This window comes from Mauremys mutica, chromosome 5 (genome assembly GCF_020497125.1).
Source record: "Mauremys mutica isolate MM-2020 ecotype Southern chromosome 5, ASM2049712v1, whole genome shotgun sequence".
NCBI classification, from domain to species: Eukaryota; Metazoa; Chordata; order Testudines; family Geoemydidae; genus Mauremys; species Mauremys mutica.
This window is the reverse complement of record NC_059076.1, coordinates 18,878,183-18,899,068: the sequence shown is the minus strand read 5'-3', so window position 1 is coordinate 18,899,068 and position 20,886 is coordinate 18,878,183. Positions and strand designations below refer to the sequence as shown.

The window sequence follows — 20,886 nt, the reverse complement described above, 5'->3', positions numbered from 1 at the left end:
AAAGTTCACAGAGACAGCCTAGACTCAGTTAATTGTTCGCAAAAAAGTATCTTTGCAAGGAATTCACTAACTGTTTCCCATCTCACAGCTTCCACTGTCTCCAGACCTTCCACAGCATCCCCCTCGCAGAGGCTGGCGAAGATTAGGCAGCGAAAGAAAAAGACAAGGGACACGATTTTCGATGAATGTGTGGGCTGCTACCTAGTCGAGGCGGACCAGCAGAGGCAGTGGAGGGAGAAAGTCTCTCTGTACCAGCGCTCACACAGCGAATGGGAGGAGAGGTGGCGTGAGGAACACAAGCAGGCGACTCAAGCAATGCTTGTACTAGTGAGGGAGCAAACGGACACGCTCCGGCGACTTGTGTATGTTCTGCAGGACCGCTGCAGGACAGAGCCCCCGGCAGTATCTCTGCAACCGCCCTCCCCCGCCACAAAGTCACATACCCCCCTCACCCTAAATAACCAGGAGGATGCCCACCCTGGGCCGTGAATACTGTCACTGCACCCCAGCAGAGTGCTCAAGTAACCAAAAGCTCTCATACCCTACGTTTGCATAAGTCCTTCCCTTCTGGACTCAAACAAGTCCCAATCCCAGTCCCATCCCATAACTGTGTACTTAAGTAATAAAAATACTTTGCTGTTAAGTACTGTTTCCGTCATGTTTTTTCACTGAAGACTGTGTTTGAATGGGGTGCGTGGGGAAGTGCGTTGCTAATTGCATAGGACAGGCACCTTTCCCAGGGTACAGACACGGGGGCCGGATCAGCAGCGGGTCACACACACAGTGCAGTCAGTAGGCACCGTGGTCGGTATGGGAGGTGGTTTCCAGGTTCTGTGTGGGCGGTGGGGATGTGACTTTTTAGCGGGGGAGGGCGGTTACAGATCTTATACAGCGGTCCTTGTCCTGGACCGCTGAGTCACGCAGCAGAGGAATCTGTATCCGTCCTCCTCCGCCACAAGGCCACATAGCCCCCCGCACACAGAATCCCAAAAAGGAGGGATGGCAGGCTCCGTTGAAACAAGCAGTCCGGCAATGCGGACCGCTGTAGGAGCAGGAGCCTGTCATTCCTTGAGTTTAGAGGCGGTCTTTACATCAGCGCACACCCTACCCACCACAGTCTGCGTTCCAGTTCAACCCTTTAACGAAAAGTCATGAATAAAGAAACCTCTCCTCAGTAACAGTGTGACATGTATTTTATTTTTACACGTGTCTTGGAAGTGGGGGAAACGGGGAGAACGGGGTATTTAACCGAAGAGGAGAGTCAACAGTAACTGGGTAAAGAAACAGGGGCAGGTTCAGCTTCTCTGTAAAGAAACTGAACAGTCACAGGTCACGCTGCTCGCTGGTATTTGAAGAGTTCCTTGTCGCTGTCCCAGGCGCCTGTATAGGGCTTCATGAGCAAGTGCATTAGCGGGCAGGCTGGGTCACCGAGGATCACTATAGGCAAATGCACATCCACAACAGTTATTTCGTGGTACGGGAAGAAACTACCTTCCAGCAGGCGTCTGAGCAGCCCACAGTTCCTGAGAACACACGCATCAGGAACCTTGCCCGGCCATCCGACGTTCATGTTGGTAAAACGTCCCCTATGGTCCCCCAGTGCTTGCAGAACCATTGAAAAGTAGCCCAATTTCTCAGCAGCTGAATGTGGAAGAGGTGGACGATAAAGTGCGAGGAGGAGAAAACGGCGAGGATCGCAGCGGGCTCCATGCTTGCAGTGCTGTGGCGTCCACGCTGTCACTGACCAGAAAAGTGCACGAACAGATTGCCCGCAGGCGCTTTCAGGGAGGGAGGGAGGGAGGGCGTGATTGACGGTTCAATGACGACAGTTACCCAAAACCACCCTCGACACATTTTTTCCCCCAGCAGGCATTGGGGGCTCTACCCAGCATTCCAATGGGCAGCGGGGACTGCGGGAACTGTGGGATAGCTTCCCACAGTGCACCGCTTCCAAAGTCGACGCTGGCCCCGTGAATGTGGACTCAGAAATTCGAATTAGTGTATTTAGTATGGATACACAAATTCGACTTCATAAGGTCGAATCCACAAATTCGAACTAAGTTGATTCGAAATAGTCTTGTAGTGTAGACAAGGCCTAACACATTTATTTCAATTTCATTTTGGTTCTTCCTTGCTCCAACATGCTCCCAAGACTGCAGGCATTTTAATTTCATCACATAACTTAACTCTGCTTTCAGAGCAACTATCTGTACTTGTTTACTTTATTTTAACCCACATTTGAGCCTTTTGGCATCACTAGCATCTTCTGTGTGAGACATCATTGCTTTTTTCTAAAGGAGTAATTAAACTGCAGTCTGATTAATGCTGTCAAGAGTTCTAGTTCAAAACTCCTTTAAGGATAAGAAATACAATGGCCAAATACTACAAGGTGCTAATGCCTTCAACTCCCATAGAAGTTAGATAATTTTAAAGGGCTCACCACTTCTCCCACTCGGGGCTTGTCTACACATGAAGTTACTCAGGAATAGCTGTTCCTGAATAACTCCATGTGTGGACACACTCAGTCCAGAATAAGGGTGCCATGTTCCCGATTAGCAATGGCTAAGTTAAACAGGAACAAGGCACCCTTATACTGGGCTGAGATTGTCCACACATGGAGTTATTCAGGAAAGCTATTCCTGAATAACTCCATGTGAAGACAGCCCTTACATTTGAGACCTGAAAGAAAGAACAGCTCAACCAGGTACTAAAATTCATTGTTAAGTCTATTCATTTTCTGTCTTACCAAAGACAAAACAACATAACAAAATTACCCTGGATTTGTCTTGCCAACACACAAAATGCAACAGCTGGGTTTTTACAAGTCCATAAAACAATATACCTACGATTGAAAAAAAGAGCACTAACTTCTGGCTTTAAGTTATGTTACTGTGGGAGGAAAAAAACAGTATGCATTTAAAGTGGACGCAAGGATCTCAGGTTTTCAGACTTAACTCTATTTCCTTTCATATGTTGGTTTTTACAGCTAATGTCATTTACACTTCTTTTTTATTTGTACTCATTTTTATTTAAATTTTTTCTGTTTAGTTATAAACCAATGAAACCAGAAATCTGTAATGAAAATAGCTACAAGCTCTTTAATCATATCAGTGAAAATGATGCTGCTATAACTATATTCTTTGGAACAGGCCATTTCTAACTTTCTATTTCAAGGAAATTTAACTCTGCAAAATATACTGTGCAGAGACTGCCCCTCTATTCAAGACAACTCTCTTGCAATGATGAAAGGAGACCTGAGTTAAATTCCTGGTCTCACTCACTAGGTCAGAAAGGCTGAGAATTTTGTGAATGCAGCAAACACAGCTTTGGAGAAAGGGAAATGTTTTGTATTATCAACAGCAACCTATCCATCTTAAAGAACAGTTCTAAAACCATCCAGATATAATCCCATTCTATCCTCTGCAGCTGGAAGGATTATGGTTGCTAAATGGGTCCTTTTGGGAGATGGAGGAAAATGAGAACACACAATTTCTCCATCTCAGGTTCCATCACTCCAGATTTTGCGAGCTGAACACAGCTGTCATCACTTCTCTAGCTCCTCTCAAACATCTCAATTATTTATTAGACTGGAAAACATCACAACTGCTGACTTGTGCGGAAGAGAGGTGTGACATCGAACAATAGGTCAGAACAGATTAATGGACAATTTAAGATAGTAACACTGCAGAGAGTCTTTTATGCTTTCTCTTTGAGAAAGGCCACCTGGGCTGAAAGGTGGGCTGAAGTATTGTGCTGTTGTTACTTGGGAGTACTTACCCTTTACTGCCATTTGTAATTATGTTATCACTCTCAAGGTTTAAATTGAACAGTTCTTTATTTAATAGTGAGCAGGTCCATACGACACGGCAGTAAAAATGCCAGCAAGCTTCCACAGTCTTGTCTGAACTAGCTTTCCTACCTGTGGAGCTGCATTAGTGTTAGCAACACTGGGAAATGTTTCAGGAAAAGAAAGCCTAGCATAGACAAAACCTCAGTGCTACTCTACTAAGGACCGGTGTTACATAGTGAGAGACAGCAGAATGTACTCTTCTCTAAGCAAGATTCTAGCACCAGAGACTAGGAGAATTGAAGAGAAGAGCTCTGAATTTCTATGCAATGTCCTAGATCTTATCACCCTGTCACAGAGAGGTACGCAACTTCCATAGCACTGTCTCTTTCCCAGCATCCAACTGATGGGCCTCTCCCGGCGCTCCACATGGAAGAGGTTCTGTGGGGTTTAAGGATACGGCTAGGGGCAGAGCAGAGGGCTGGACACCAATCACACAGTCTCCTGCTGATCATTTGGACTACCACACAAAAGCCTGAGTGAGAGTTACTTAGGTTTGGAGTTTCATTAATTGCTTCTGGATCCCCACAACAGCAGCTGTTCAGCAGCCTCAGGGGAAATAGCAGCAAGGCTCATACAGGAGCTCTGCAGCAAATGTGCATCGGAGAAGAGAGGACAAGCAGTGATGAGTGTGGAGATCTCCCTATATCTGAGTTCACCCTTTCCTAAGGATCCCCAGGGATTGGGACGGGCTTTGTTCCCCACAAACTCCTCGAGTCCCAAATTCCGCACACTTTTCAATTATCTTACTATTCCCTTGGAATTCCCCAGTCTGCCTTCTGTATCCACCTGTTGTCTCACATCTTGTATTTAGACTGGAAGTTCCTTGGGTCATCTTTGTGTTGTGTGTTTGTACAGTACCTAGCACAATGAGGCCCTGATCACGGTTCTTAGGCACCACTACAATACAAATACATTTCCCAGGTCACTGACCCCTTTGTGCCCCTTCTCCAGAGGAACTCACAATCTGACTCGTACTTTGTACAAGACATGGTAAACTGTTCTGACCGCGGACATAAGATTTTAGAAAAACTGTTGAACATACAGGGAATTTTCAATGTCTATGAAGCGTGCAATACGTCTCATGAGGAAAATGTTCATGGAACTTCAGTTTCAAATATTAAGAGGAGGATCAAATCCTGACTGACATGCAGAACCCTCTAATTAGACTTTGCAAGATTCTTGATCCTTGAAACACTACCAGAAAAAGCTTCAGGAATTAGGAATCTTGTAAATTTCATTTTGCTGGTATCAGTACACAAAGCAAAGCAGAGTCAGGCAGGGCAGACAGCTAAGGAGAAAGAAAAAAAATGGGGAGGGGGGAGAAAGAGGGAGAGTCTTGAGGAGAGAAACAAGTACAGAACCCAGAGCAGGAAAGGTAGCAGACAAAGAGATAAGGAAAGCAACACTGAGAAGGGAGGGGGGAAACGAAAGATTATAAAGATATTATAGCACGAGAAATCAGGTTTAAAAACCACACAGTATTCAATATACAAATGTACTATATGATGTGGCAGATATCCAAAACTAACAAACTTTTTAAAAATGTGGTCATACAGATAGGACTTTAAATGCAATAAAAAGCCTACACAACTTATTAAGGTATATGCAGCAAGTACTTCTGGATCTGCCTATATCAGGGGTCGGCAACCTTTCAGAAGTGGTGTGCTGAGTCTTCATTTATTCACTCTAATTTAAGGTTTTGCGTGCCAGTAACACATTTTAACGTTTTTAGAAGGTCTCTTTCTATACGTCTATTATAGACAACTAAATTATTGTTGTACATAAAGTAAATAAGGTTTATTAAATGTTTAAGAAGCTTCATTTAAAATTAAATTAAATGCAGAGCCCCCCGGACCAGTGGCCAGGACCCGGGCAGTGTGAGTGCCACTGAAAATCAGCTTGTGTGCCGCCTTCAGCACGCGTGCCATAGGTTGCCTACCTCTGGCCTATACAAATAGGCAGAACATTTTTATACCAACAGAAAACACCCTGGAGATTAAAACTAAGAAAAAGCAAAATGACCAGTGACCCAGAAAGTCAAAATATGAATTATTGTGAGCTTGTTCTACTGTGGAGAAACTGAAAAAGTTCAAGTGCAAAATCTTAAATGGCATGATAGTGAAGTATTAAACACTGCTCCCAAGAATCTGTCTGGAATAGAGGTCCCAGTAATATTTGCTTTCATTTAGCATTACTGTCCATTACAAGATGGTGCCAAATTGTCATGCATCACAAGACTATTTCTGACAACTTTCATGTCTCAGTGTGTTAGGCATAGCTTGCTTTCCTAATTTTTTAAATAGGAAAACTCTTATATTAGCAGAGGTTTAATGATTTACAGGAACTGCTCTAACTTAAATCATTCAACAGCACAATGTATTTAGTTAACTGGTTCCTAAAAAGCTACAAAACATACAGGTTACCAAGGGCATACTGTGTATCTTTCAGTAAATTATTAACTACTGCGCTAAATAATAAAGGGAAGTACATGAATTATTTGCTAAAAAATTCTTTGTAGAGCATACCGTTGCTATTCTTGTCACAATAAGATTCTCCTTTTCTACCGTATACTCATGGCCCGCTTTAAAGAGGTCCAGCATTTTTGGAATGTCACGGCCCAGGGAATCTAATTAGAAAAACAAAAAGTGGAAGAAAGTATTAGTGTCCATACATCTAGTACAACCAAAATGAGAGTTAGAAGCGTTCCCTCTAAAGATAATCAAGACAAGAAACCATCGTCCTCCTTGACACACCTGCAAGATGCTGAGGACAGGGTCAGGGCCCCCAGTGGACCTCCATTCTATACCTTTACATCCCTAGGTTAGACTGAGTTGTTTTAGGAGCCTATGTACTTTTAATCAGTAATTACTGCACATGAATATTTCTATAACAGGATGCAATTTATCTGCCAGAAATATATCAAGATAATTTAAGATGAAAAATCTGTAGTAGAGCTTTATAAAAATGAAGTCTCTTGCAACACAGCCTTATTACACCAGTTAGAGATCTGGTTTGGAAAATAAATTTCTAAACTGAAATTAAACAGAAAAAAACAAAACAAACCTGTATATTTTTAAAATACCACAAGATGATCAAAATATAGTTAGTAAGCGACAGTATTAGACAATTTATACAATGTGCTGACTCAATCCAGCCAAGATAGATACATCCATTCCCATCCGTAACAACAAGAGAAAAAACAGCTGAGCTTCAAGGGCCTATTTGGCTTATAATGTCATGTGCTTGTTTGAAATGTAAACTCTATTTTACCCATGTTTTTTGTTGGCTGTAGCAGAAATCAGGTGTTGCTAAACTAGAAACTGAATAATCTCTTAAGGCCACAATATAGGCTCTCTCATGTGTTCTAATGCACATCTGTAGAGGTCTGTTACATTTTTGACAGGGTAGTCCTTTGTTCCAAATGTTTAAAGAGCACAAATGTCGTCTGCCTGCTTGTAAACACACTGTGCAGACAGTTTCATAGATTCTAGGACTGGAAGGGACCTCGAGAGGTCATTGAGTCCAGTCCCCTGCCCTCATGGCAGGACCAAATACTGTCTAGACCATCCCTGATAGACATTTATCTAACCTACTCTTAAATATCTCCAGAGATGGAGATTCCACAACCTCCCTAGGCAATTTATTCCAGTGTTTAACCACCCTGACAGTTAGGAACTTTTTCCTAATGTCCAACCTAAACCTCCCTTGCTGCAGTTTAAGCCCACTGCTTCTTGTTCTATCATTAGATGCTAAGGTGAACAAGGTTGTGGAGGGAAGAAAACACTAAAGATGAGGAAAAGTTCTTGATTGAAATTCTCAGTGCGTAACAATGTTATCAAGAAAAAAACCAAATGCTTGAACAGCTGCAGGATTTTAGTTTGGATCATGTTAGAAGTAACAAATTAAGATCATTTGGAAACAAAGGAAGGTCAAAAAACAGAGAAAGATATTTTAAAGAATGATATTTGTTGTTGTGGGAGATCTGATAACAAGAGAGGGAATATTTATAGCATCATGAAGAAACAAGACATACATATGAAGAAAATAATTGTGAAAGAGAAATAGGTTAAAGACAGATGCCATTCAAATGTGGTTAAAAAGTGGGCAAAACATACAAATAACTGGTAAGTTGTGCTGCAAGTGACTACACAAAATTTACGCACTGTTTTAGTGAAACCATTTTCCCCCACAGAACTTTGCTATAAGCAGAAGTTTATTATAAGCATATTTCAGTTCTTTGCAACATGTAAGTTTCAAAGTATGTGACTCTGCATGTATTGCTCTATGTAGATCTCTCACTACAAGTGGTTTCTTGCATATGAATAGTTCCCATAAGTTTACACAAATAGGGCTCGACTCTAAACTCAAGTTCATTTAAACTGAAGAACTGGCTCAGAGGACCAGATTTTTCAAAGATCATACTGGTCTCAAATCACAATCAAACTCGGTAAAGATCCTCTCACCAGTCAGTAAAAGACTTCATTCCAGATATACATTTTACCCAGCTTCATTTCCTAAATTAACAGGCTGATTAAATTGTTTCAAGAGAAAACTCCTGCTCAAGGGCTTATTATTTAATGTTAATACATTAATGTAATTAAATATTTAATAAAATAATATTTAATGGAAGTGCCTTACTTCTGTTAGTCTTTGGAAATTTTTTTCTTAGTTTGTTTTTTAAAGGTAGCAGCTTTGCTATTATTTCAGGAACGGCTATGTAAAAATCTGCAGTGATTTCATCATCCAAAATCTGAAATTAAAAAAGCCAGAATAATTATGTGAAAGTTTGCAATACAGAGAGATAAGTATACGTAATATTTATTTTTGAGATAAAATGCTCAGAATTAAAAAAAAAATACCCTCAGGAAAGAAAAAGCCTTCTGTCTCTTGTGTTTCTCAGCCATCAGACTTTAAACATTTGGCAATATGACCAATGCAGTGTCAAAGAGTGCTAGGTTCTGTACTAGGGAAGACAAAGTCTAAAGAGTTCTTGGAACCAACTTTGTAGTTTTTAGAAAGATCACATTCTTAAAGCCAACCACAAGAGAATGTAAAACTAAGATATAAATATACTGGTTTGTAAGCTTTAGAGAGCAATGGAAAATTATATTCCATAAGTAATTTTTTTAAATTGTAAAAAATAAAATAGGCTTTATTTTCATTGCCAGAAAAGGCTAAAGAAAAACAAACAAACACACACACACACACACACACAGCAAGCTTCCTTTAAAACAGTGGTTTTCAACCTGGAGTCTGCAGATGATGTCTAAGGGGTCTGCAAAAGATTGTTATTACCACAGAACAGTGGTTTTCAACCTGTGGTCCACAGATCCCTGGGGCTGGGGATCGGCAGACTATGTATCTCCATTTGAAATTAAATTACCGTATTTTCCGCACTATAAGGCGCACCTAAGAGCCTTAAATTTTCTCAAAAATTGGCCATGCGTCTTATAATCCGGTGCGCCTTATGTGTGCACTGAGTTCCAAAATCTGTAAAAATGTTGTTGTGCGACTTTGGTAAGCGCTTTGCTTGATTGACTGTCGGACCATTTTTCACTGACACAGGGACGTAATACGTAAACTACGTACGCTGGCAGCGATAAACCAATCAGAGAACATTACGTAATACGTACAGTACGTACGTTTACCTTCTCCACTCCTCCGGTAGGTATACTACCGGTATGCTGCAAAACAACATTTGTTTGTCTAAGGACCCCCGAAAATTGCACCAGTGAAGAGACATGCTTACGAGGCACAATTCAAACTACAGGCTATCAGTTACGCGGTTGTAAATGGGAATAGAGCAGCTGCGAAAGAATTCAACATCAATGACTTTGATGGATTTGTGGGAGAAGATTGATTAAAAAATAATGTGAGTGTATTGTTAAATAGTAGAATAAAGTTCAACTAAACTCACTGTTTTGCTTCCGTTACCTTTTTACTACACTATGAACACCGTTACCTTTTTTTGTAGACCGTATGTTTTAGCATGCGCCTTATAATACGGTGCGCCTTATGTATGGGTTAAGTACAGAAATAGATCCCGTAATTGAGACTGCGCCTTATAATCCGGTGCGCCTTATAGTGCGGAAAATACGGTATTTAGGGATCCGCAAATGAAAGGTTGAAAACAACTCCTTTAAAGCGACCAATAGAAGACTAAGGTAAAGCAGGGCAAACCTGTTTTATCTTACATCTTATAACATATTCACATTGCTTACTTTTCTTCTTACAACCCCATTCTCCTTATCAGAGCATGTGTTACATCTACTGACATGTCAGTAAACTAGAATGAGCTTAACACCATCCTTTGTCTCACCTCTCAGTTTAGACCACTGAAACTTACAAGGGTAAAGCTTCCCAGCCTTGACAGAGTTTTTGTAAAGCGAAAAATGCAATTTACACTAATATAAAAGAAAATACCATTTGGATTAATTCAGTCCCTCCTGCAAAAGCAGCTCCATTTTCTTTTGCTATTTTAATTTCTTCTTCTTTCTGTAAAAAAAAAAAAAAAAAGATAGCCCAGATATAACATATGTACTAGCAATCATTCTGTTATTACTTCAATGTCACCAACAGTAGAATGATTTTGCCAGCACAGCCATATGCACTGAATGAAAAGCCAACTCACTTGTGAGTTAAATATGAAACTATCAGATGAGAACAACTCTTTAAAACTAGTGAAGTTTAGAGATAGGTGACACTGGGGATCTTTAGTAGAAGCTCTCTCTCTAATGCACAAATTTTAATCCGGTCCCAGTAAGGAGTGGCAACAAAATCTTTGCCATGATCTCACCAAATCTAGAGAACAGTGTTACAGTGAGACAGGAAATGTTAATTTATGCTGAGTAGTTTTCACTCAGTTTCTTGCTTTCTTTCTCCCATGATCAGGATGAAGCAACCAGACATCTGCTAGATGGAGTCTTATCCTTTAAAGAAAAAGTGGAGGAAGTTTTAGTGCACTAGTGAAGATGATTGTTAATCACTTCCTTGAGGTGAACAAGCTACCATTAAACAAATACTGAAGAGCCCTTTACTTGAAAAAGATGTTTGGAAATTATTCATTCTGTACACGTGATCCAATTAGTTTCCTTTCAGATCTCAGTACTGAACAGAAACCATCAATATCATCTAGTGATCTGTCAACAGCTTTTAATACCATTGATGAGATATTAATGGCTTGCTTACATGAGCTATTATAAAATCATGTTTAGTTTTTTATAAAAAAAGAAATTACACAGCTTCACACTTTCTTTTCAGAGGGGTCCTGGTGGGTAGATTCTGGGGAAACTACTTATCCTCCCCCAGATGCTCACATATGAAGGGTCACAATGAGTTGCATTCTGTCTCACTCTTATCCACTGTGCAAATCATACAATAAGAGAGAGAAGTTTCAGAGCTGCAGTATCATCAGTCGGCAGGGGATACTCCATTCTACATCTTCCATTTAATTCTGATTCTACAAAATCACTTCTTTCCGAGTTATTTGACTTAGGCAGGGACCTTGATGAAAGCAAACTGGATGACAAGTGGAAGCTTTTTTTAGAAGAGAGAGTCAGAAAATGGCGGCATGAATATCCAGAACCTCCTAAGAAGGATGCACACTATGCCCACCTTTTACTAAAATGGCTCACATATTAGAGGTCCTACTGGAATCCTTACTGCCCCTGAATTCTGTTGGTAAGCTGGCCCCTAGTGCCTTTCATTATCTATAGATAGCCAGGATGTTGCAGGTATTCTTTTCCAGTACAGGCAATACAACCATGATTCATGTCTCTGTCACTTGATATTAGACTACTCTACTGCATTCTGCTTAGGGCTACCTTTGCAGTCTACACTAGGTGGAGCTTGTGAGCAGAATGCTGTTGCTTGTCTGAATGGTGGCTTGAATACAGAACACTTGGACTCATGTTTCTGCAGTGGTTTCCTGCTATCTTCTGGGTGATCATTATCCTTGTAACCTTAAATGGTCTGTGATATCGTTGTTTGGGAGATTGCTTTTCACTTTATACCCTGTTAAAACTATCAAAGTCAGCTGGAAGCCTCTACAGCTAAAGTCTCCAGAAGTGGTAGCAGGGCTCTCACATTTGATGAAATTTGCTCCCTTTGATGATTTTCTACAATTTCACTAACAAGCTCCAGGGCCCGATATAAAATATTTATTTTGCTTAAATGTTGGTCTATTTTTGTTATAGTTCATCTTGTGCCTGAAAAAATCGCTGCTATTAGACTGCAGTATAGGTTCTGCCAATGCTTGTGCTGTACCTATTCTGTGGGTAAGTGAAGATTTGTGGTATATAGTGCTGTTAATGCAGGACCTTTCATAAGCATTTAAATACTTTAAATGAAATGTATCAGCAAAAGTTCTATACAAGACTTATTCCAAAATATTAGTTTTCTATTATGTACATAAGTCAGGCATTTGGCAGTCTTGAAATAAAGGAGAAAAAGTTTAGGGAGGGCAACTAAAAGATTAAGCATTTGGTATTAAGACAAACCAAATATAGAGGCACAAACTTTATATTATATAAATTGAAGTTTAAACAAATAAAGATGAAAGATAATTATGGACAAATGGGGAAAATGAGAAAAACAGCAATGGATTCTAACAAGCGAAAGGACACTTCCTTTAGCCTGCATTGGGTTACAAGAGCTCCATTATGAGTTGCTTCAGCCTTGGTACTCAATTCCTCTTAAATTTACAGTACTAGAATATTCTGCTAACACAAGACAAGCGAACCCAAAAAAGTAGGAATAAATGTATTAAATTGCTAAGCAACCAGAGCCCAGGTCCAGGGCTGCAGCTCCCGGGGAGAGACAGCCCTCCTTCCCAGCCTCAGCTCTGTGGCGGGGGAAGAGACTCGCCTCCTTTCCAGCCCCAGCTCGGGGGCTGCCGCAGTGGGGGAGAGACGGAGAGACCCCCCTCCTTCCCAGCCTCAGCTCTGTAGCTGCCGTGACAGGGGAGAGAGGGCACATCCATCACATCAGAAAGGTAAAGACTACTGATATTAAAATATGAACCGTGGGCTTTTATTTGTAGCACAAAAAAGCAATTATCAAGGTTTTTTTTAAATAGCACTTCTATCCAAAGCGCTTTACAATATTTAGCTAACAGTACAAACAACATTTGGAAAGATCATTAAGTGGTCCGCCGAGACCCTCAGTAATTTTCAAGTGGTCCACGAAAAAAAACGTTTAAGAACAAATGTCCTACACATATACAAAATGAACCATGTACTAAACTTTTGTTGTATACATAAAATATCTGAAATGCAGGACTTTTACATAACATGTTTACTCACCTCTGTGAATACCATAACTTTATTGATTTCACTTGCAAAAGGAAATGGTAGAAGAATGGTGCCGACAAACTGATCCACTTTTTTCTAATGATATAAAAAAAACCAGTGGTTGGTGCAAATTTAAAACTATCTTACTGTAGGACATCTAAAGCCTAACTGGAACTTGGTCTATACAAAAGGTTTTTTTGTATATTTTTCCCACTTGTGTGGAGCTGGTTCACTATGTACTAACATTTGTGTTGTAAGTTGACTACGAACTACTGAAATTACAAATAAAGAACAGTTCTACCTATAGATTATTATTGGTACGTTAGATAAGCTGTTGACTTGACAACTAGATAGCCTAAAATGCATTACTTGAAATATGAGAATAGAACAAATTGACACTTTACACACTTCTGTATTTTTGTCCCTCTAGTTCAATTTATTTCTCCCTCAAAACAAGGAAGGTGCCTATGCCATTCCCATACACGCTGCTTTTCCCATCATGCTGCCAAGAGAGAAGTGACAACATTCACCAAGGGCAGAAGGAAGTTAAATAAAAACAGGAGGGGAAAGAGGGAGGAAAATTATTGTCTCTACTCTCATTCCCGTAAGAAGTGCACCCAGGAACAGTAGGGGATTAGATGTGGATTTCTGTTCAGTATAGTACAACGTGAACAGCACTAGCAAGAGTGGGGGAGGGGGGTAAGAGAGAGAGAGAGAGAGAGATACTGGATTTTAACATGACCGGACGCCAACTTTTAAACTATACAAATCTTCTAAAGGGACTATATGAACACAGATAATCATTATCAAAATAGATTGGGTCTTGGAATAGGACTTTAACTATACAGCAGTCTTTAAAACATTAGAAGAACAGAAACTGTTGATAACTGGAGGAAACATCTTAAGTCCTGAATTTGAAGGATACCATATACAGTTCTGCCAAAGCACAGTGTCATCTAGGAAAGACCACTGAATACCTGGCATAAACATGTCGCAAAATGTGAAAGAAGTTTGGAGACTAAGCCAGAGCAAGATGACAGGAAAGCCTCTTCACCATAGTGCATTTCTTTCCCTTACAATTAAGAAAGGTAGTTTCTTAAAATATCACAACTGCAAATCCGTAGGTACTGTCAACATACCTTCTTCTCTAGCATCATATCCAGAGTGATGTTAGCATATACATGTTGTTTTGGGTAAGTGAAGTCCAATTGCTGAAACTTCTTCAGCATGTCCACAGCCACCTCTGCTTCATAGACTGGCCTTTCATACAACCATGTTAAATACACATCATCCACTGGCTTGCTTGCTAACTTTCGTCTGTAAGTGTTCTTTTTTTTTGCTGGCTCTGCATCTGAAGTTTTCTGCTTGGCATCCTTTGAACCTTTTTTTGCAGTTCTTTTGCAAATCAAAATGATAAATATAAGACCATTAATCTTAACGCTTAGTATGTACTTGAATACAAAAGAGTTTCGTTGAAACTGCATCTCAATAAAAAGCAATGTCTTGTGTGGCCAAGTCAACTCATGAAATGTCAATCCATCAAAACTGTGCTTGACTTCCCACCTGCTCCGCCCACCCATCTACTGTAAACATAGGAGGAAGAGTAAAGACAAATCAGAACCAAAAGGCTATTAATGAAACTGAACCTCAAAGGTTACGAAGCAAGAGATATTAGATTGCCTAGTGACTGACTGTGTGTATGGTCACAGATGGACTTTGCTAGTCATCTTAAGGAAGATTTAAATAATCAGAACATAGCGCCTATTAAATAAATCATCATAATCCCTCTAAACCAATCTGCCTCAGTAATCCAGTAAAAATTCCTAAAGAATTAAACATTACAATGTTATTTTCTTCCTGGCTTCAAGTTTCCTGTGGGATGTAGCTCCCACCTCATCATGGCAACAATCCTGAATATCCTCTCAGAAATTAGAAGCTTTAAAATCTGTTTTTGTGCAATCAGTTTAGTGAAAGAGCACCAACGACTTTGGAATCTGAATTTGTGCTCTGATAATGACTGACTCCCTAGATCGGGGTCGGCAACCTTTCAGAAGTGGTGTGCCAAGTCTTCATTTATTCACCCTAATTTAAGGTTTCGCGTGCCAGTAATACATTTTAATGTTTTTAGAAGGTCTATTTCCATAACTCTATAATATATGACTAAACTATTGTTGTATGTAAAGTAAATAAGATTTTTTAAATGTTTAAGAAGCTTCATTTAAAATTAAATTAAAATGCAGAGCCCCCCGGACTGGTGGCCAGGACCCGGGCAGTCTGAGTGTCATAGAAAATCAGCTCGTGTGCCGCCTTTGGCACATGTGCCATAGGTTGCCTACCCCTGCCCTAGATAAATATCAGAGCAAAATATCCTGGCTTTGGCTCAAAAGTTAATTTAGATAACTGTGTTGGCTTCACCACTGATCTGCCAACATTAGTGCACAAGTTGCATTCCATTGTTACCACTTAATTTGTATTTAATGGAAAAAACAAATTGAAATTCCTACTCTGAAGTTGTCGTTTCTCTACCCCGATATAAAATGGCCTGATATAACATGAATTCAGATATAACGCAGTAAAGCAGTGCTCCGGGGGAGCGGGGCTGCGCACTCCGGCAGATCAAAGCAAGTTCGATATAACGCGGTTTCACCTATAATGCAGTAAGATTTTTTGGCTCCCAAGGACAGTATTATATCAGGGTAGAGGTGTATTACTAAAAGGACTAGTTCCACTTTTAGAAATTCAAATAAACACTTCCAAAAGCAGCAAGATTTTCTTCTCAAAAAAGGCAAGTGGGACATTATCCTGGCAATCCTATTTACTCACAGACCTGTAAGAGTTAGTTCCCCCCCATATTTTAAGACCATCCAGAAGATAGCAATGTGAATGTGCTTTGTCATCTTTGCCAGTTTCCATTAATTTCCTGTAAGAAGGAATTAATTCAGTGCCATACTGAACAATCCCATATTCTGTGTATATGGGAAAGATATTGTAACCCATTACAACTAGTACAGTAGAAGCCATTTAAGACTGGCTACCCAGGCAGATCAAATAAATCTGTTTTACCCAATGTGGGTCATAAACGATCAGCCCTCTCCACCCACCTCCTTACAGCTCTCTGCAACTTCCTTAAGTTTTCTCTATTTTTAAGAATCCCATTTTGGGGAGTCCTAACACCTCTTAGGCTCTATAGCAGTGGTTCCCAAACTAGGGGCGTGGCTTGTTCAGCGTAAACCCCTGGCGGGCCGGGCCCGTTTGTTTACCTTACACGTCCGCAAGTTCAGTGGTGCGGGCCAAGGGACGTGCTGGCTGCCGCTTCCCGCCGCCCCCATTGGCCTGGAGGGGAGAACTGCGGCCACTGGGACCTGCGATTGGCCAAACCTGTGGATGCGGCAGGTAAACAAACTGGCCTGGCCCACCAGGGGCTTACCCTGAACAAGCCGCGCTCCCTAGTTTGGGAACCGCTTCTCTATAATCTATTGAATTTTAAATTTTGTTTTTATTAAGGAAGGGAATTGGTCTATTTTTACATGAGACTTTGGTTATCACAAAGGACAGAGAAAGTAGGGTTCTCAAGGATTGTCACATGATCATAACAGAACTCAGAATTCTCTCATAACAGGAAAAAGAGCAGTTTACTCTTAAGCAATTCTTTGCTATCTTTAAAAGTTAAGGTCCTGATTTTTCAAGGTGCTGAGTAAGTACAATTCCTGTCAAAGTCAATGGGAGCTTTGGCTGCTGAATAGTGCCTGATTTTTCCAGAGCTAAGTGTTTGGGAATAAATACTCTCAAGGTGTTTTGCACCTGATACTCTGCATTTCATATGACTGTGTTAAAGATCTAAATTAATGTTGCACAGTTATTTCAAAATACAAAAGTTAAGGTAATATTTGCAACTCCACTCCTTCATGCATATGTGGTGTGTTATGGTACAGTCTCCAATCAGGTGATCACATACTGCTATTCAAACACAACATAATACCAAGCTCTTGTAGAAGATGCTGTACATATATGTACCTAAGACTGTAAAAAAATAAAAGTCATGGACTACTCTGTGGATGTCTGACACATAATACACTAAACTAATTTATATACCCTCTCTTCAGACCCACTACCACCACAACCATATATTTATCTTAAGATTTTATCCTGTGACCCATCACCATTGTATATGAGCATCTTTCACATAAAAACAATAGTAATACTGAAATCTACAGCAACAACAAAAGTCAGCCAAAGTTTAATAGCTTGGCTAAGAGGCAATTGAAAGGATTATATATATATATATATATATATATATGCAATTACAAAGCTATACATATATTCATACAAGTGTTGTATATATTTCATGGTCTTCCCTTCCTGAGTCTATTCGAATGTTGCTCATCATTTTATGTTCCAATCCTGCAAACAGCTCTCTGCAGGAAGACCCCAAGTGCCTTCATAACATTATCTAGTTTTCAAGGCTAATGAGAATGGGAGGGTGAAGAGGACATAAAGAAATAGATATAGAAGAATGAGCATGAAAAGTATGTTGTCAATTTAAAGTCATACTTCCATTAAACTATACTTCGCCTACTTTTTCAAGCAACACTTCACATTACTATAACAGACAGAAATTAGGAGCATTTGACAATATTTTGTGCATAGTACGTTTTATTGTACTGTCTACATAGTTTTGTTCCTCTCATCTATGTACATCTTTCACACAACAGATTTTTTTAAGAGGAAAATGTGATTGTAAAACCACACCAACTGGCAGGAGAAGCAGGAGCATATGCACCACTTAAAATTACTAATTTTTATAAACCAACTAGCTTTCATGTTGATATCCTCCCTTTAGTTGTCCATTTGATAACAGCCTCACTGATAGGACTGACTAATTCTTACTAGTCTATTTTGTTCTGTAACATTTGTATTTATTTTACTGTTCATAAGCAAGTATATAGAAAAGTGAATTAAAAAAATAAATACTGTGACTATGGCAAAGCAGTTATCCTTCTTCAGTAATAGTGTTTAACCAAAAGGTGGTCACTTCCAGAAGGGCCTCTAATACTCCATTAGAAAGGGAAGCAACATAAGTTGCACTAGTGATATGTGCAACGGCGCCACTTATACCAATATTCAAGATATTAATTCTTCTGAATTTTAAAAGCCATTTGTGTAACCCATGAGTACAGACACAGCCTGCTAGAAATATAGTAAACACTCACTTTGCAGCAGCATAGGGTCTAATGGATAGTGGTATGCTTCCAAGGCAGGGAACTACTGAGGTGCGTTGGTCAATCCTGGGAAAAATATGGCTGGGAAACTGAGCCAGAACTGTTTAAAAATACAACAACAAAAAAAGTTTGTAATATTGCTACTCTAATCAGTTCGCACAGAAAGGTGGGGGGGGGGTTCTTTAAGATCTATTTTGAGGTGATTTGTGAAGCTATTTTTGCAGATTTCCGGCGCCTGTCTAGACATAACAAACCCTTGGAGCAAGGCCTGTCAGCTGAGCCTCCCTAGTTTAGGATTCCTATTAAAAGCCCGTTTGAGTCTCTCCGCCCGTTCTGTGGAGATCCCCGCTCTGCCCTGCAGCCGGCCCGCGGGGGGGAGAGCAGACACTGGCCGCCCCGCGCTGTAGGGAGCGGACTCGCCAGTCGTTCTCCGGCCCCACGTGAGACGCTCGTCCCAGGGCCGTGGCCCGCCCCGCCTTGCAGAGCCTCCGCAGCGGGGTGGCAGCCAGAGCGGAGGCCCCGGGCGAGCAGAGCGGGGCGGCCCCACGGCTCCCAGCGAGCCCGGACCGGGCCGGCTCCGCCCGCAGGAGCGGGCCCGGCGCCCCCACCCCTGTTACCCCGAGGGGAGGGGCGGGGGGGTCCCCGCTCGGCGGCCCCCGGCTCAGTTCCAGGCCGCCCGCCGCCGCCGCACTCACGTCTCCGCAGGCAGCACCTGCCGGGCGCCGCCATGTCGCCCAGCCGGGCCGTGTCACACTCACAGCGATCCCAGCTGCCGCGCGGAGCCGAGCAGGAAGGTTCCGGGGGCGAAGCGGTTCCCGGTGTCACACCCTTCCCCCTCCGCTGGGGGGGGGAGAGCGCCCCCTGCGGGTGGAGCACGTGGAAGCCGGGTCTGCCCCCTCCCCCCCCCCAGGATTCCAGGACGGTCAATGGGAGCCAAGAGCCCCTAGTGCCTGAGGGAGGAGGGAGCTGCCCCCAACTCCAGCCCCCCCAGGTGCTGGAACTAGGGGTGCTGCTGCACCCCCCTGCTTTGAAGTGGTTTCCATCACATACAAGGTTTATAGTTTGGTTCAGTGGCGCTCAGCACCCTCATTATACACATTGTTCCTGCACCCCTGTAATGTAACCCCCTGTGCCTGGTGACTTGTGTGCCACCTTCCCCCCCAGTTTCTTGCTCATGCTTGTGCAAGGGCCGGGCATGCAACTATGGGTGCCAGGTCTGCCGGCTCCAGAGCAGGGCCAGAGAGGTGGCCTGCCCCAGACCGGCAGGGTCATGGAGAGAGTAGTAGCCTTGGCCTCCGGGCCTCACTTCACATTGGCATTGTGTTGTTTTTCTGATTGATAAAAGCATTGGGATTGCACAAGTGTCTGCTTTGGAGAGAAGGGTTGGTCCCGTGATTACAGCACTGGATTGGGACCCTGGAAATCAAGGGTTAGGCCCCAGAAGTCCTGTCTGTGGACAAGACCCTGCACCAGTTATTTAATCTCTCTGTGCCTTGCTTTCTCAGCTGTAAACTGGAGCTAATACTTCCTGGGTTGGCGTGAGGACAAATATATTGATGTTTGTCAGCTACCACCCCCATAGGATCAGATAATTATCTAGACAGAGAAACCCAGCCATGAGCAGAGGGGATGAGTCAACCCCAAGGAGAATCTCAGGCTTCACACTTTTCCATCATAGCTGATCTTGCTTGTAAGGATAGATCTGTGCTATGTCCCTGCTTTGGACATCTAGATACTATTTTAATATAAATAATAACCACATTAAGGAGATGTGCTCTGGTCCTGAGCTGTACCTTGCAGCTTAAACACAATAAAAGGTATAACACAAATGAGGCAATTATATTCTATGCACCCCCTTGGAATAGCTGTGTTGGCTGAAACCATTTTAAAGGTTACATTTAAAAATTGCTTTTCTAGAGGACTATTTTGTATTACAAATACAGCCTAATTCTTCACAGTAGAGTAGAATACCTTGTCCCCTGCTCTGGCTAATAGCAGTAGTTTGATTTTAAAATGAAAGTTACACAAACGATGAGCATACTAGGCCCCAATCGTTCAATTAGTTCTGTGTGCGTGGAGCTCAGAGTTAGGGTCTCCGTTTGCACATTTTAAATAATTTCTTTTATACTAATGGAAACTCATGCGCAAATATCATTAGTCACTCATAAGATAAGAGTGCCTCTCAGACTTTCCAGTGAGATTTGTATTTATATTGTGCAACCCAGCAATTTACAGTATGTGAAGCAGAGTCACTGGCCGTAAAGATTCAATAAATTCCTTAGGAATATGTGTTTATCTATCCTTATTTTTGCTGTGATTTGCATTATTCTTTAAATATATTATGATGGCATGCTCTTTAGCGTGCTCTTCAACTATGAGCCCTTCGTGTGGCTCCTTACCAGTTAGATCACAAATAAATGACTGGATGCAAAATGAGGGATATGACAAAATTAGATGAGGATGTTTGAAATGGAGCCAGGCTCATTTCTATTTACTTTTAAGAGGGGATATTTTCATTACATTAAAA

The 20,886-nt window shown here is 41.4% G+C and overlaps 1 protein-coding gene across 2 annotated transcripts in view; it reads right to left on the bottom strand.

The window, feature by feature from the left end:
• MRPL1 (mitochondrial ribosomal protein L1) overlaps window positions 1-19,164 on the bottom strand; it is a 37,786-nt gene extending 18,622 nt beyond the window's left edge. For both annotated transcript variants that reach the window (XM_045018834.1, XM_045018835.1), the window contains exons 1-7: window positions 19,055-19,164; window positions 18,351-18,459; window positions 14,280-14,535; window positions 13,153-13,236; window positions 10,274-10,345; window positions 8,489-8,600; window positions 6,376-6,476 (exon numbers count right to left, since the gene is read on the bottom strand). In XM_045018834.1, coding sequence (XP_044874769.1) covers window positions 6,376-6,476; window positions 8,489-8,600; window positions 10,274-10,345; window positions 13,153-13,236; window positions 14,280-14,535; window positions 18,351-18,459; window positions 19,055-19,088 — 768 coding nt within the window. In that variant the 5' untranslated portion in view covers window positions 19,089-19,164. The remainder of the gene's footprint in view (window positions 1-6,375; window positions 6,477-8,488; window positions 8,601-10,273; window positions 10,346-13,152; window positions 13,237-14,279; window positions 14,536-18,350; window positions 18,460-19,054) is intronic.
• Between the last annotated feature and the right edge of the window lie 1,722 nt (window positions 19,165-20,886).